The 18,384-nt window shown below is 38.3% G+C and overlaps 1 protein-coding gene across 2 annotated transcripts in view; it reads right to left on the reverse strand.

Annotated features, from left to right (window-relative positions):
• Nucleotides 1-18,384, reverse strand: part of EBF1 (early B-cell factor 1) — a 402,505-nt gene that overhangs the window by 85,687 nt on the left and 298,434 nt on the right. For both annotated transcript variants that reach the window (XM_008571252.1, XM_008571253.1), the window contains exon 9: nt 1,379-1,505. In XM_008571252.1, coding sequence (XP_008569474.1) covers nt 1,379-1,505 — 127 coding nt within the window. The remainder of the gene's footprint in view (nt 1-1,378; nt 1,506-18,384) is intronic.

The raw sequence follows: 18,384 nt of genomic DNA on the forward strand, positions 1-18,384 counted from the left end.
CTTTGTTGGGATGGCTGAGCTAATTTCTTGAACTCAGTGTGAAACCTTAGCTAAACAAAATTGTGGTAATTTTCCTTAATTTGTAAAAGTGATTGGAGTGCAAACAAAATTTTCCTCTTGGGTCAATCCTATAATTTTCAATTAACTAAAACTAATCGTCAGGCAGGCACCAAACCTGCATTGTGTTTAAAGGGCTGGGAGGCATTTCCAAGAGTCAGGATGCATTAATTGTTTTTATAATCTTGAGAGACAGAGAAGACAGAAAGAGAGAGAGACTTTGTGACGAAGATTCATGTTTGGTTTTGTTCCCAGCATTAAAATACCAGGAAAAGATGCTTTGAGGTAAAATGTCATGGCAAAATAAAATTTGTCCATTTACTTGTATGGTTATAATTAGGATGTGCTAACAGAGTTATTTATCCCTTCACCGCTCTGGAATCCCTTTGTGTGATAGCAACTTCCGCTCTGCACTTCATCTGGCCTCATGGTCCTTTTTTGAAAGAGGAGATTTGGGTCCAGTTCATGGAGACAGCTACCTAGGGATGACTGATACCAAGCAGAGGGCCCAGAAATTCGCCACTGAATTTCTTCAGTGTGGTCCTTTCACCAGCAGCATCAGCCCCACCTGGGAGCTTGTAAGAAATGCAGAATCTCAGGTTCTAACCAGACCTACTACCGCAGAATCTGAATTGTAAAAAGATCCCTGGGTGTTTGGTTTGCACATTACAATCTGGGGATCTCTTAGAGTACACATCGGGCATTTAGCCCATCTATCTGATGTATATCCACAGAGATCCTGCCTGGCTCTCTCTGTCTGATGGAGGTGAATTCATACTCACCCTGTAACCCTAGCTTCTTACCGCAAACCAGCCCACGTACCAAGTTTGTTTGGGCAGGACAAAATGTAGCTTACTGTGGAAAACAGCACCAACCCAGAATTAAATACGAAAACTACCAATTGTGTTTAACACAAATGCTATGGGCAGGCTAGAAGTAAGTTGTACTGTTCATGAAAGTACACCCTTAACTCCATAGAGTGAACAAATCCCGACAAGCTGGCTTAACATGCAGAGAGACTCAGGATTGTCTACACCTCTTTCTCCTTCTCTTATTTCCCATGCTGCTTCTTTAGGAATCCAACCAATTATTTCAACAGATCCTGCCATTCAACATGGAGACCTAGATGAATTCTTAATAATAACGATAATAATAATAAAAACAATTCACTTGGTTATGCATATGGTGAAATGAAGAAAGAAATCTGATCTTAACAGAAGCTAGATTTAAAAATAAAATACACACTTGTAACTATAAGATAAAATAAAAGACCCCACGAGGCTAAAGCAGTTCTGTGTTCACCATCTGCAGTGTTTCTTACCTGTGTAAATGAATCTTCCTGGAGTCCCTTTGCAGAACTGCTTGGATTTGTAGGACAGTGTGACTTCCACAACACCAGGGATGTGCCGAGGAGGGGTCTGCACACGGATGGCATGAGGAGTAATCAGCTGGAGGAGACATTTGGGGAAAAATTGTCATTGCAACATGTAAAGAACTCATTTCACAGACTTCCTATCAGCTCTCCCTACACAAAGCTTTAAAACACATAATTAACCTGTCAATGTTTAAATACAATCTTGATGGAACCTGGATAAAAGACACTGGCAGCAATATTTACAAGTGCTCTGAGTACAGCCATCACAATATTATCTGGGTTTTCCTACACGGCAGGCACTCTGCTTCCTGGTTTGAAAAGGGAACCTGGCCTAATGAAATGATTTATCTACTGCAGGATATCCTTTGGAAAATCTCTGTTTGAAGCAGACACCCAAATCAGAGCTGAGCTCTGCCATGCCTCTGCAGAAATGAATGGGCCTGGTGTTTGAACTGAGCTCTTAAACATGTGGAAAACACAGAGGTAAGAAAACAGTAGGCCAAGGCACTCTGATTAGCTGCAGAGCATGTGTATGAAATGCCCCTAAAGACCGTTTGGTACGTTAATTACCAGAGGCACAATCAAAGAGTTTAGAGGGGAAACCAAAGAATCTGTCACCCTGGAATTGCTTATGGATCTGGCAGAATTAAGGACTGTCCATAAAAGGGAAATGGAGGGTTGGGGCGGTTACAGAATGATCACTGGTCCATTAGGCAATGCCACCTGCACAAGGAGAAAGTTCATTTCTGAACTCTGCTGGCAATCAGATTACACTGTGAAGCAGAATTTATTTTTTACTAATTTTATCTTTGTATATATAACTCATATGTTATTAATAGTCATAAAAGTGGCATTATCTGGTTCTCTGAAAAATCCAGCCTTGATATTTGACTGGTCGACCTTTGATGGTACTGGTTTCTACATGTTCTCTCTATGGGGTCTGCAACTGCCCACCCCTCGACTCTTTTTAGATGCACTTAGCTCAATATTTGTGGTACTGAGTCTGTATACTGTGGATACTGTACACAGTATATATGAATTTACACTAACTTATGTCCATTCTGTTCTCATGGGGATAACTCAGAAAGGGCTTTGGTTTTAATGGGCAAACCAGACCCAATGTAAGTGTTTTGCCCAGAGAATCACAGGTGATACCATGAGAAGCTAAATAAAGCCCCTGGGTCCTCCCTGGGTAAACTGCCCTAACATAAAGTCCTGCAGAAAAAAAAAATGTGAGAAAGTAGCTACTGCTAAAGTCCATGAGTAATTTCTGTCAAATGCCCCTTCTGAAAACAAAGAAAAGTTTATCTTCATAAAAATTATTTTAACTTAGCAATTAGAAATGTCTTATCCTCTTTCATAGAATATGTAGAGTCTTAGCTTATGTGCTTTAGATGCACAAAAGATATTTCAGTAATACCATACTTATGTGGAATTTCTAAAGACTGAGTTAATCTCCATGGCTGAGTGTTTTGGATGGCTAAAGGTTTGCCCATAAAAGCATACACAGAAAAAAATTCTTAAAGTTTTGTTCTATTCATATTGAAACTCTATCAAAATGTATTGCATGCCTTTTAAAATAAGCAAAGTACATATATTTTAACTTAGCCTTGGTAAATCAAAGACCATCATTTGGAATACCCTATATTATGTCTTGCTATAGTATAGAAAAGCCCTAAGTGACTACTGAGGTATGAAGGACTGTTTTCCTCTGTACTAAATGGCTCTAGATAGCTACAATTTTGAAATTATTTCTATTTCATTCCATTTCTTCATCTTTTTCCTTTTGTGTTCTTCACATCTTCTAATCTGCTCTTGTAATCTGTAAGCCAGGAAACCAGGAAAGCAAGTCTAATTTCATATAGAGAACAGGAGAGGAAAGAGGTTCTGAAGGGCCATGAAAGATGATCTTCCCTAAACAAGTGTATTTAATCTTAACTGTTCAGACAGCGTTATTGTAACATCAGGAACTAACACTTGTTGAGTGGCTAGGACGCATCCACTGCATTGCTGGGAATTTTACATAAAAACATGATGACTGTATTTTTATCTCTTTTTTTTCCTGATGTGAAAACGGCATCTTATAGTGGTTAAGTTTCTTGCACACTCTTGTAATCTTGTTATGCAAGTTAGAGCAAAAGGTGACAGCTCAAAAAGGACAGGGACAAATTCTCCCTTTCTAATCATACAGAAGAAATTATTCATACGGAAACTTTTTAAAGGTAGTCACAAACTCAAATTTTTCAGATCCAAAGACTGTGTGTGTGTTTTTTCTGTACCCATGCCATCTCCATTTTTTATTTATTGCCTGGTCCTTTGCTATGTTTTCGACTGTGAAGGTCACTCTAATCATACAGAAGAAATTATTCATACGGAAACTTTTTAAAGGTAGTCACAAACTCAAATTTTTCAGATCCAAAGACTGTGTGTGTGTTTTTTCTGTACCCATGCCATCTCCATTTTTTATTTATTGCCTGGTCCTTTGCTATGTTTTCGACTGTGAAGGTCACCAAATAGGGGTTATACCTCTCTTTTTAAGAGTTACTTGGGATGCAGAGTAACATTAATCCATAATAATAATCAGAAGAACTTTCAGCCAGTTAGAAAACATTTCACCTCCAAATAGGGGTTATACCTCTCTTTTTAAGAGTTACTTGGGATGCAGAGTAACATTAATCCACAATAATAATCAGAAGAACTTTCAGCCAGTTAGAAAACATTTCACCTGTTTTCCCTTTTCTCAGGGGAAATAAGTTTTAAGAAATGGAAATACATCAGTAAATAGAGATTTCTTTATAAGTATAAGAACTTAATAAGTATGAGTTGCTACACTGAAAAACAAAATTCAGGCTTTATGAATTGATAATATGGCTGCAATGAAACTACTGACTGAGTACAGTTTTAGCATAAAGCATTAGGCTCAGAAAATTCAAACAAATTTTCATTTACAATTTCATTTTCAATTTTTTTTTTTTTCCTTTTTGTCTCTTGTTTCGTGTCCGGCAACGGATCGCAACCCTCAGTGTCGCGCCCGGACCAGACCGGACCGGCAACGGGATCGCAACCCTCAGTGTCGCGCCCGGACCAGACCGGACCGGCAATGGGATCGCAACCCTCGGTGTTGCTCCCACACCTCGCTCAGCCAGTGAGCGGGAACCGGTCTGTATGTGGGATCCGAACCCTCGGCGGGAGCGCCGCCACACTCCCAAGCGGCGCACTGTAGCAGTGCGCCACCGGGCCGGCCCTTCATTTTCAATTTTAATTAATTTCCTTAACGGAAGCAGATTTCTTTTTGCAACAACTGTCCTTCACAAATAAGGTATAATCTGAATCACAATTAGAGAATGGATTTGCTGATGTTTTCCTTGTTGTGGACATCAGTCTGGAAAGTCTCTAGCCTTGACACATGATATTGATGGGCTTACAGAGGAAAAACATTTTAACTAACTTTATCAGTTTGAAAGCATAGGCTTATTTACGAATCACTCAATCATAGAATTCATTGCTGGGAGGAATTTTAGTGATCATTTATGGCTAATCTCATTTTTAACAGCTAAGGACACAGAAGTTCAGAAAAGTCTAGTGGCTTCAAAAATTGACCCAACATTCTAGAGAAAGGAGAGTGTCTAGATCTGGGGGTCTAGAACCCAACACCCCTAAATCCCAGCATAAATTTCACACATTGTTTCAGCCTTGTTGAGCTAAGGGCAGCCCCTCTATGTAACAGAGAGAAGACGGCTAATCAATATTTTCTAAACTTCCATCATTAGAATACCACTTTCTTAATTTTGCTATATCTATATACCAGCTATGCAATTTTGTACTTAATATTTTTTAAAAATCGATGAACTTTTGTTTAAAAACCATATTTTAAAAGAAAACTTTATATCACTACCATAATTAGGAAACTTGTATAACCTGCCCTAATAAGAAGGTACTGTAGAAGATAATTTTAAAGCTACTATGATGTTGTAAATTCTAGCTGGATACTGTTGACAACCTGAAAGAGTTTATTTAAAAGGGTGATTACCTAGTGCTAGATGTTAAAGACTCGTTTGCCCCAACTGGGACTTTCTTCCCTTAACATAAATCAGAATTATGGAATGAAGCAAAGATTACAAGAGAAACAAAAGGAGTCATTAAAAGAGAAACAGAAAGAGTGATAAAAAGAAATAAAGGAAAATAACTTTCTAGCTATGTGATTCAGTTCTACTTAATGGCTGTGCCAAAATCAAAATTATCTTTTGGTCTAGCAGGGGTACATGCCCCATACTTTGGGAAATACCGTTCCAAATGATTAGAGAGCAGATTCATTCTTTGACTTAACTTCCTTAAATTACAAATCAAACAATTCATATTCTGAAACTTTGTAGCATTTGACATTACTTTCTCCCTTCTCAGAACTCCCCACTTTCTTCACTTCTGTGACACTCATAACAACACCTAAGACTGGCAAAGTGTCTGACGGCTTACCAAAGCACTTTCACATTCACTGTCATTAAAAAACCCATGCTCGTGGTGTATGTATTCCAGATGAGAAAAGGAAAGTTAACTAACATATTTGAAACACTAGGGAAAAAAAAAAGTCTTTTATGACTGTGAATAAGTGTTTTCCAGAACTCTCTTACTCATAGATTCCTGATTAGTTTGGTTTTCTTCATTTGCTCCATTTTTCTGCCAACTCATTAATTGTAGAAATTTCACTAGTTTTGTCCTATTTCTCTCTCTCTCTCTCTTTTTACTTGCCTGACACTTCCTGAGTTCACTCATCAGCTCAACCACCTCAGCTAAACTGATTTCCAAATCTACACCTGTAGACATGATTTATTCGGCCAAGCACCAAACTTTTATTAGCAACAGAGCAACAGAATCTCCCTAAACACATCTTCTTGCCACCTCAATCTCAACATGACCCAAGCTAAACTTATCACTTTATGACCTCTGAATATATTTCTTGCTCCTGTGTTCCCTCTCTCAGTTAAAGGAATGCTCTCCTTGGAATCACCCAAAATAGAAAACTTGAGGTTTTCTTTATTCTTTCCTCTCTCCAATTCTTTTAAGTCATGTTGCTTTTGCCTCCATTGGACTCCACTGGCTTTTCTTGGCTTCTCCACTTTCACCTGTTCAGGTTGTCACCCTTTGTTAGTCAGACTATTACAATATTTTAATAGTCTTCCAAATAGTCCCTCTCTACTTCTACTTTCTCCACCATAATTATCTTCCTATACAAGCTCACCATGCCATGCCCTGACTCAAATCTTCAACTACCCCCTTTGCCTACCATACAGTTCAAAATCCTTGACATCATAACAGTCACGGTGCTGCAAGGCCTGACAGCCAAGCCCCCTTCCAGGCATACTTCCTACTTTGCACTCCCACATTCTGGCATGTTGGGCATATGGATACAAGAAAACACACACCCCTGTCTAATATTTTTGCTTTGTTCATGCCATTCCTTTCCTAATATTACTCTACTGATATTCCTTTTGTTCTTGAAGACCCTGACCATATGCTCTCTCTTCCAATAAGTTTTACTCATCCTAAAAGTCAAAGTTGCCTGCATCTTTGTAGGAATTTGCACGATTATGGCGTTTATGCTATCATGCTTAGCCACCTATTTGTTTTGTGGTATAAAGATTTTCCTACGTATCTTTCTCCCATAAGACAGTCCTTGAGATCAGAGACAGAGTTTAATTCATATTTGTATTCATTAAAGTAGTTAACTTAATGCCTTACATACATGATATTTTCCCAATATTTCCGGAATAAATACATATGTAAAGACATATGTAAAAAGTCAGAATTTTTCTAGATGTTTGAATTCACTACGCATAGTAATTCTTATCCATAAAAGCCCACTATTCTTAACCTGATAATATTTAATTCTCATTACCTAACTAAGCTTCTCTTAAAATTCATTATCCAACTGGCTCAGCACTCAGGTCCCAATATGAGTATGGGACCACTGCTTATATTTCATCTCAGTGGTAAAAAAGATGAGGATATCAAAAGGTCTATGACTCCAGTGAAAAGTGACAAAATGAAATAAAGAAAAATAAGTTAAGAAAGTAACACTATAAAAGTACCCCAGAAAAGATCTACACTAAATGTTAAGAGTGTTTATTCCTGGAATGACAAAATTAGATGTGATTTGTCTTCTCTCTCTCTTCCTCCTATGTGTATGTATTTGTGTGTGTGTCTGTAAATTCTCCAAACTTACATAAGAAATAATAATCTTGTAAATAATTATGTAATAAATAAATTTGTACATATGCAGGTATTATTTTTATTATGAGAAAAATATTACTAAAAGTAAAAAGTAGAATGATGCAGTTTTGGGCAATATATATTGCATGTGATTATATAAGATTAGATTATATATTTGCATGGAAAACAGACTAAAAGAAAAAATATCAAGAGGTTAACAGAAGTTACCTTTAGATGGGTAAATTTATTTTCTTGTGCATGCCTCTCTAAATTCTCCAACTTCTCAACAATAAAAATGCATTACTATTACAATCAGAAGAAATAACTTTTTTTTTTTTTTTTGCCTTTTTCGTGGCCGGTAAGGGGATCGCAACCCTTGGTGTGGTGTCGCCTGCACCGCGCTCAACCAGTGAGCACACCGGCCACTCCTATATAGGATCCGAACCCGCGGCGGGAGTCTTGCTGCGCTCCCAGCTCCACACTCTCCCAAGTGCGCCACAGGGCCGGCCCAGAAGAAATAACTTTTAAGTTCAGCATTATGATGAAACGCACATGGTCTATGCAGGACCCCAGAAGAGGGTGCCAGACTGCTAAGGACACAGTAGCAGCAACAATTCTACTTCCTCTGCGCTGACCATACAAGTATTTCCTCTTCTCCAGACACAAAGCACAGGACTAGAAGAGCCCCACGGTGGTCGGTCAGGTGAGGCATGCTGGCTGTGGGCTCTGGGTGCAAAGTGAAGCTGCTGTGGCTATGAGAGAGATGGAGCCCAGACATGGAGGCAGTAGGGTGGGACCTCTCCGCAACAGAAGTGCTGGAATCAGGAGAGAGAATGAATAGCAGACTGTGCAGCTGTGCACATGGAAGCAGAATTCCAGAGGCAACCTGCAAAGTCTGGAAGCCCAGAAGAGTGGCATGGGAGAGGACAACTCTCCAAGTGATTTTTATAAAGCCTCTCGTAGTATCAAAAGTATGGCCTACATGGTAGGTAAATGAGAGTACCTAGTGTTTAAAAACATTAACGGGAACATGTAGAATTCTGAGGGAACAAGGCTAGTCTTGGGAATTACTTTCTTCTCTGAGAGCCAGCAGCACGTATTATCTGTATCACTCTCATTCTCACCAAACTGATGATGATGATGATGACCTCAGGATGACTTCAGCAATAGTGACCTTTCCTATATGTGCCAAGCACTGTGCTGAACTCTTTCAGTGATTTATGCCAGTGGTATTAGGGAGCAGGTACAGTTATTAGCTGGTTCACAGATAAAGAAAATAAGTTTCAGGAAAATTAAGAAATATGATCAAGGAACCAATCAGAAGAGGCAAGTCAGCCTGACTAATGACCACCATTATACAACCACGACTGTCTCCCCCAACAACTGTTTGTTGTGTTTCCATAATTCCTGGCACATGTACGTTGCATCCTCTGTCTGCCTTTGACAGCATGGATGTATCCTCAGCTTCTCCTATATCCTCGAAGGTCCTGAGGACATACTAGGTATTCAAAACAACCTTTCGCATTGGCAAAGGGCAAGCTGAGAATGATTCTCCAGCAAAATAAAAAAGCAATTCCAAGATAAGGCTTTATGCATGTTTTTCCAACCAATGGGACTACATGAAATAAATGCAATCCGAAGTTCCAAGCCACAAAGCCAAAAAAATAACTGGGATTGCTAGAAAGCACACCAGTAATTTTTCATTACTAGTTTTAGGATTAATATTTTAACCTTAATCATCATCAACACTAAAAAAGAAAGGAAAAAAAAAAAGTCCAAAACAAGCAAAGAATCAAAGAGAATAGGTAAAAGGAAGGAAAAGTTTCTTCTGTGGAAAATACTTAACACTTATGACTAGAAAAAGCCTAAAATGGGCACTAGTACAGCAGTTTTTAGATGTCACCCATGCAAGGGTCTGGGTTCTAAGGCACACTAGCCCATTCACCTACTGTCACTCTCTGTGCCTCAGTTTACTAATCTTATACTGCACCAGCTCCTATCTGTTCTGTGGAGGTACTAATAATAATATTAAATATGCTTTTGTTTGTGTAGAGCTTCTCTAGGGACCTTAAAGCACTTTCCAGATTAATTTTTTAATTTATGTATTAATAATTCTCACAGCATTCTCCCTCCTGCTCAATTAGGATAATAATATCCATGTCTTTTGAGATAGGCAGGGGGTGCTGACTGATGGACATAAAGCAGACACTTAAATAAGGAAACTGTAACATAAAAGCATAATTAAAGCTTTGAAATCAAATCAAACTAAGGATTTTTAAAGAGATACTGCAGTGCTAGTGACCAAACAAACAAGCTTGTTTTCCCTCCACTCTGGAACATTCATTTTTTTGTAGTTAGACATGGCATTTTAAAAATATTATTTTAAGGAGTTTCTGAAGTAAGGGGAAATATGAAAAGTGCATATTCTTGGTGACTGGACTAGCTGAACCTCCATATTATATATATCTATTCCCCTGATGTGGATACAACATAAATCAGAGGACACCAGCTCTTCTCCTGAGTTCCTCAGTGTATTTCGGTTTGTTTCCTAATCAGAGTTCTCTGGGTTTCGTAATACAGATTCTTTCGTTCCCAAGAACTGCCTGTCTCAAAGGCAGTATATGATTTCTCAGTGAACGTGAGAGAAAGCCAGTGGAGGCATTTACTGTTTCACAAACATTCTGGTTTCCTTTTGTCCTTTCAAGAAAATAACTTCAAACCAATGTTTAGAAAATTATGTTGGGTCACATGAACCTCCAAAGATAAACTTTATGTATGAATGTCAGAGGAGACTTTTGAAACTAAAGTTTCAGAAATTGAGTTAAATAAGGGATTTAAAACTTAGCTTTTCAATAGTCAGCTCTGTTACTTAACACTGTCAGAAATTTCTCTCAATCTAGTATAGATAGTAGAGAGATGTAGATATATTTTCCTATTTACTGTCTGTGTCCTCCAAGTAGAATATAAGTCCCATGAAGATATAAACGTGCCCTTTCTTGCTTTTGCTGTGTTCCCAGTATTTAACAGTGCCTCAGAACTAGTAAGCACTCAGTAAATACTTACCGAACAGTAAATGAATAAACATCATGACACCATTAACCACCACTAATAATTAAGATAGTCAATAAAGTCCCTTACAAATCTACAATAATAATAATAATAAATAATAATAATAATAATAATAATAAACATCACTCTATTCAGAATTCTTTTTACTGGAAGAAAAAAGAAAGAAAGAAAATAAATTTTTTATTTTGCCACCACAAACTTCTCAGGATCCTCATTAAACATGCACAAAAATGTAGTGCCCAGTTCTTCTGACTAGGAAGCTAACCAGGTCCCTAAATCAATGCAGTTAATTGTATGAAACAAAACAGCAACAAGATCATCTTTCAAAATAACACATTTGGGAAAAAAAGACTAAAATAAATACATTATGCTTCAACTACCTTTGGTTTTGTGGGTTTATTTATTTATTTATTTTGTAGTTTATTTTTTAAATAAACTTTCTCCGCTCTCTTCCCAGGATGTAGATTTTGTGCCAATTGGGCCCCATTAAAGACTGGATCCCATCCTGACCATCTGGGAGCTGGAAAAGCACTGGTGAGTTCCTGAGGTCGGGGGTATTCCAGAAGGAGAGGATCAGACAACAGCCATGCCAGCCCATGTGGTTTGAAGCTGCACAATGAGCTCTTTCTCAAGGATTGTTTTTCTAAATTCAGTCAAGAAGGAACATCATTCCCTACTCAAGCCTGGCTCAGGGTGTTGTATTCCTGCTTGTTTGTTTGAAAATTAAAACATAAAATAACAAGGAAAGCCAGATGCATTTAGAGAAGGGGATGAATGCTTGTTATCAAAGTAGGCAGTTTACAGGGCAGAATCTTTGCCTACGGAATTAAAAAAGAAAAATCTAAGAGCCCAAAGACTGATAGATGGGGTAGGCAGGGAATGAATTCACCTCTCATCAAAAGACTTCTAGAGTCTTTCAAAGCTCTAAAAAAAAGATATCAAAGCTATAAGATACAGAGACTCATTCTAACACTTTTTGTGGTGTTGTTCATATTTGTACACTGTATACATCGATACTTGCACATATCGATGAGTTATTCTTTATTTACTATGTCCCTTCAGGATGTAAGAGAAGCTACATAAATAAGCACTAGAGAAAACTGAAGGCTTTAATAGTGTGGCCCTACAGCTGCTTCTGCTGGAAGTCTTTCAAGGATGCATTCCACACGTCTTGCTGTTTTAAACAGAATATATTGAATATTTTTCCAGCTCTTCCTTAATGACTCAAGCCACCATCATTACGAACAGTCGTTAGTGTGTGCACAGTAACGCAGTTCTGCATCTGCTTTTTAGGTTTTCCATTTCTGCCCTAGATGCTGGGCCATCAGCTGTCACTGAGCCCATTTGTAACAACCTGCCTCTACACACAACCTACATCTAGTTTGCTCCTTCTAATTTGCTGTGACCTGGGAAAATAGATAACACACTTAGTTAAAAATCACTGCATTGGTTAAAGTCTTTCGTTTTATTGACTTTTTTTCCTCCTTACTTCTGGTTTCATGCTGAACTTTGGAGAGCTGAGGTTATTATGACACTTCTCCCTGTAAATGAGCTTCACTACATTCATATTAGATGGTTTTGATGGCTCTGGAGTTAGATGGATTTGGGTTCACATTCAAGCTTTGAAAATAAACAGCTGAGGGAACTTGGGAAGTCACTCAACCTCTTCGATCTTTAGTTTTATTATTGGGGGTAGGGAATAGTTGGAAAGAGGAAGGGGCTATTTACCCAATAGTGTTATTATAAGGTTTAACTGACATGATGCCTGTAATGAGTTTAGGGAAGGCATCACTTGTATCAACCACTCAAAATTGTTATATTTATTACTACTCAATCTTCATCATTATCAATAAATTAATAGTAAGGCATTTATATAAATACTTGTTGCACAATAAATATATCTAAATATAAACTACCTACTCACACATGCTTTTAAAAAAATTAAACTACAGTCTATCGGGTACTGACACTTTGAAGTACCATCAAATACAACAGTTGCTAATAGGGAGAGTTTGTTTGAATGAATGAATGAATGAGTGAGTGAGTGAGTGAGTGAAAGGGGAAATAGTGTCATTCGACAAATTTTCATTAATTCCTCTGATGTGCAAAGCTCTGTGCTAGGCACCACAGAAGCTTAAGCTGAATATACCATGAATCCTGGCTTGGAGGGAGAGGTCATACCTTTAAATCACAATGATTAAACACAGAAAAGTGTAAGGATATAATAAGGTAGAGATAAGGTAATGTAGGAATTTAGACAGAAGAGAAAATATTCTATACTTGGAGCTGTGAGAGAAGATTTCACAGAAAAAAAAGGTGGTATTTTACAGATCTTCAAGGGCAGAGGGATATGTGCACAGAAAGGAAGGAACAGCATTCTGGGGCCGGGGGGGGAATGACAAGAGCAAGACAAGAGTACAGCAGTGAGAAATCACTACAGGCACAGGAGCAGCTAACAGTTCAATGTGACTAGAACGTAAGTTTAGATAAATAGTGGACAAGGATGTTGAAAAGGAAGGTTGGAGCCTTATGGTGTTGTGCTTGAATCTGAAACTAAGGCATGTGGCTTTAGGAAAGAGAAAGCTCGTAAATGTTGTATAAGGAGGAAGGCTTTAGTTCAGGGACTCAGGGGGCCATTCCAGCAATCAGCACTGAACACACACTGAACACTATGTAGATATTCATAAAAGTCACATGACTGAAGCCAGGTGTGAATTCTGTCTTTGATTCATCTTAAAGTTAGAAACACACTGCACATCTAGGGATCCTATTTTCAAGTTACAGACACGTATGTGTACCTCCTGAAGATACTGTCAACTTGCTAAAAATGTCATCTTAAAGTCTTTTTTAACTGTCCCATAATTATCAACATAGAGGATAGATTTCAGGTGCCTTAAGTTGTTAAAAATAAAAATACAGACTAAAGCATTCTTAGAAATAAAGTGAGCATGGTTGTAACTATGTGATTATATTAAAAAGGCCATTAGACTATTTTTATATGTTTTTTTTTAATATGCTGGCTCATTTAGAAATGATTCACTATAAAACTACTAGGGCTTGAAAGTTGTTCATCAGTCATATTCAAAGTTTAATGCAACTGATTCAGACTGCTTTTTTCATTTTTTATGAATAAAGTTTATACTTTTGCATCAAACATCTTCCATATAGTAAGTGCTGAATAAGTACAGGTTATATATAGACTTTGAAACATATATTTAGGAAAAATTAGGCAATATGAGCTATTTTATTTTTATGTTTTGATGCTTAAGGCTTTATTGGTTATTTTCCAAGCCATCTTCAAATTTTCATTTCCTATTAAATTAGTTTCTCTAATATTACTTTTTAAAAAATTTTTTTACATATGTATTTATTTTGTTTTATCATTACATAATGTAAACAATTTTTGTAGCCCTTTAAAAATTTCTCCATAAAATCCCTCCTCCTCCCTCCTTTCCCACCTCTGGTGGCCTCAGTTCCATTCTCTCCTTTTGAAAGCTCAAGGAATTATTGTGACTGTTGTATCTTTCTTTCTTTCAGCTCCTACTTATGAGCAAGGACATGTGGTATTTCTCTTTCTGTTTCTGGCTTATTTCACTTAACATGAATTTCTTTAAGTTTATCCATGCTGCTGCAAATGGCAGAATTTCATTCCTTTTTATGACAGAGTAGTATTCCATTATGTATATATGTCACATTTTCCTTATCCAGTCATCTGTTGATGGACATTTAGGTTGGTCCCAACACTTTAGCTGTTGTAAACAGAGCTGCAATAAACATGGGAGTGTCCCTTTGACATGACGATTTCCATTCATTTAGGTATGCACCCAGCAGCAGGATTACTGGACCATATGGCAGTTCTATCTGTAGTTGTTTGAAGAACCTTGGTACCGTTTTCCATAATGGCTGCACTAATTTACAGTCCCACCAACAGTGTAGGAGTGTTCTCCTTTCTCTGCATCCTCACCAGCATTTGTTATTTTAAATCCATACATTTAATCAACTTTGAATTAAATTTATACACGTAAGCTTCAATATTTATAACATAAATGAACACAACTACTTATATCGTATCACATATCTATTATGAAATTTTGAAGGAGGTTATATTTGAGATGTCTCTCACCATCTTTCTTAATTTCCTTTTTGATTTTAGTGAAATTGTATCTCATATACAATGTGGTATGCAGATAAATTGTTAGAGTGCTGGTGCGGTTATGTATAAAGTTTGGGAAGGCTTGGTAAACTTACGGAAGTATGCTAAAACCCTATGGAAACTGCATGAGAAAACCTGGTACAAGCAGAAGCTGAACGGCAGTGAGGCTGGTATCAGAAGAACTGGGCTGTACTCCCAGCACTAAACAGCTAATATGTTGCCAGGACAAGTCATGGTACCACTCTGGAGCTTCCTTTTCCTCACAAAGTCAAAAAGCTGCATTTGTTGACTAAAGAAGATGCCTCAAAGCTTCAAAAATTTCATGACTCTACATGTAGTTCAATAAAAATCAAAGCAGGGCAAAAGGCCTGAGAAACTTCCAGTGGGATACACGGACGCATTTTAGCCCTTCCTTCTTTAATGCCATAGAGAAGCAAAGACTCTTTTTTATTTACAGTCATTCCTCTGAGCTCTGTGTGCAAATGAGAATGGAAAGCAGAGACAGATAGGAAGAAAGAAAGAGACCAAGAAGTGCAATTAAAACTTTGCTTTCCGATTTTTGGATTCAAGTGGTAAAACTGCTTCTCAGCCCCCCAAACTGCCATTTACCCAACTGTGTTCACCCTAGGTCTCCCCTAGCAGTTTCTTTTGACTTCAGTCCCTATATATGGGAATCCACTTGAAGAAAACATTCATTTGGATGAAGAAGACAATGACTAGCCCCTGTGTGAAGCTAATTGGTTCATACAGCGATGCAACTTTGACTTCTCCCATCTGAGCTAAGTGGTAATGGCAATCTTTAAATATAACTGTCCTACAAAATCACATGGTATCTAACGCCAAGTGTGCACTGACTAAAACCAGATGCAAAATATGAGAGAAATTTCGTTCAAAGCCTTGCAGCATTAAAGAATAATGGCTCTAAACATTCCTGATCTAATCTGAATAATACTCTGCAAATACTTCAGATGATTTTCTCACACATATCCCAGCCCAATCACTTCATGATTAAATGTTATGACTTGGCTTCATTAACTTGAAACCAAAATGTACTTCAGCCATTACCAATGTACCCTTTGTAAGGTGATCCTTGAAAAAAAGGGGTTCTGTGGTCACAAAGTTTGGGACATGCTGAATACCGCATCTAATGTATTTACAGAGCATGTTAGCACCTCAAAAGTTCTGAAAAGTCCTAGAATAAGGACCGGTTAAATTTGTTTGGCTCAACATTTCCAAAACTTACTGGGAAAAGTCTCCCTCCCTGATCTCCCATGGGATATCTATTAATATCCCAAAGAACTAGTATTTCATAGAACTATCTGGAAGGTAAACTAGGGCAACATTGTGGTATGTCTCAGGTTTATATCAGATACCAGAATCCGAAGCACAGAGAGTAAAAATATTGACTGAAGACATATCGATACAGAGATTCAATTTTATGGCTAATTAATTTGTTTTGATGAAGTTCAAAGCATCCTTTTGCAAATAAACATGATACTTGTGCATTGAGAGTGTGCTCTAAAAGAAAAGAACAATAGTAGAAGAAAAGAAATTACTTCCCACCCACCACCACTGCCCCTTTCTTATTTTGGAGGGATTTTCAGGGAAATAAACTTTATATAAAAGGAATTACTAGAATTAGCACAGATTTCAAAGAGGATTTATTCTAAGTCTCTCATTTTCAGATGGGGAAACTGAGGCCCAATAACCAACACTAGCTAAGCTCCTCCTATTGGACAAAGAAAGAACTGCAATTAAAATCCAGGTCTCTAGGGCCGGCCCGGTGGCGCACTGGATAGTGCGCCGCTTGGGAAGCGCGGCGGCGCTTCTGCCCGAGGGTTCGGATCCCACATACGGACCGGTTCCCGCTCACTGGCTGAGCGAGGCGCGGGGGCAACACCGAGGGGTGCAATCCTGTTGCTGGTCCCCGGTCCGGTGCGGGGGCAACACTGAGGGTTGCGATCCGTTGCCGGACATGGAAAAAGATAAAAAGACAAAAAAAAAAAAAAAAATCCAGGTCTCTCAACTGGCTCCTTGCCACTACCCCATGCAATCTAAAGCCTTGCTTGGATAATTGCCCTCTTGTCCCCACCAATTGCACCATCATACTTTTTTTTTTTATAGGCAGCTTCAGTACCATAAGCTGTATGAATTCCCTCAGATATTTCTGTGATTGAATACAGTAAAAGAATGGTGAGAGCTTAAAACACCTAGCACAGAGATCCATCCATCCATATTAGGAGCTTAATTGGTTTTTCAAACAATCTACTTCTGACTACACCACTCTGCCTTCTAGAACCTTGCACTGAATTTTAAACCACAAATATAATACTAGATTATATAAGTATATTATGTAACTCTCTAATTTGCTTCATGGGAGCAAGTTGTCTTGCCAAATAAAACATCAGATCCCACGAAGGCCGGCCGGCATTAATTACCCATGGTACCTATCCCAGTGTTAGACACCCAGCAGGTAAGCCAACCAATACTCATTGTTTAGAAATTGCAGGAATTTTGGAGATAATAAAATAATGATTAGCTCTTCAAACCAGTAGCAGGAGCCCCTCCCTGCTCCAGATCATGTGTTGATGGAAAAGCAAAATGACCACGTGCATCACTCTGGTCAAGAAAAAACTCAGCAAACATTAAACATCAGCACACACCGACTCTGCTGGTTTTCCTAGGTTTACATGTAAGACACTGTGAAGATTTTTTTCAAGTCTTTTAGAATAAGGCAGGGCAGGCAGCACAGCATACCAGTAAAATAATGTACTCTCTAAAAAGAGGGAGAGGAGAAAAGGCAGAAAGCAATTAAAGGAAGAGCAAAAAAGTTGGCAAACCAAACTCACAAGAAAGCCATGCAAGCTTAGGAGCTCGCAGAAGGAGACCTGAGTTAGGAGCAATGGAGCGCCACCTTCCCGTCTCCCAACCCTCGGGGGCTAACCTGAACTACTCATTGGCAGAAGATGAAGATGGGATTGGTAGGGGAAGAGCACAGATGAGTAAATTAAGCCAGCCCTATTTTCTCTGGCTCTTTTAAAAATTCTTTAGCTGAGAAAAGACTCCAAATATTAGCATTAGCTGCTAATCTAAAATGTTATCTGCTTGTCCTGGCCCAGTGGCCTGCTTCCTCGGTGCTTTGGATGAAAAGTGAGGAAACAGAGAAGTGATAAAAGTCTACTTAAAATTAGAAGTACTGGATCTCTGAGATGGCAAAAACCTCAAGATCATGTGGTCCCGGGACAAAGACTTTGGATAGATAAGGGTCCATCTCTAGAGATGAGGCCCAAACAGGCTAACTGTTTTGATCCCAGCACAAGGCATGTATCCTTTACTTTGCAAGGATAAATTTTTCCTAGAAGCCAGTGGTTCCAACCACAAACATGTACAACTAGAAAATGAAGGGAATCCTCCTTATCTCTCTAATTCTATATATGCCAATTCTACCTTACCCTGGAGGTGACAATAACTGTTAAGACACCCCTAACAGAAGGCATCAGTGGTAGTGGGGGGGGGGGGGACT

This window comes from Galeopterus variegatus, unplaced genomic scaffold, assembly GCF_000696425.1.
Source record: "Galeopterus variegatus unplaced genomic scaffold, G_variegatus-3.0.2 Scaffold671, whole genome shotgun sequence".
NCBI classification, from domain to species: Eukaryota; Metazoa; Chordata; class Mammalia; order Dermoptera; family Cynocephalidae; genus Galeopterus; species Galeopterus variegatus.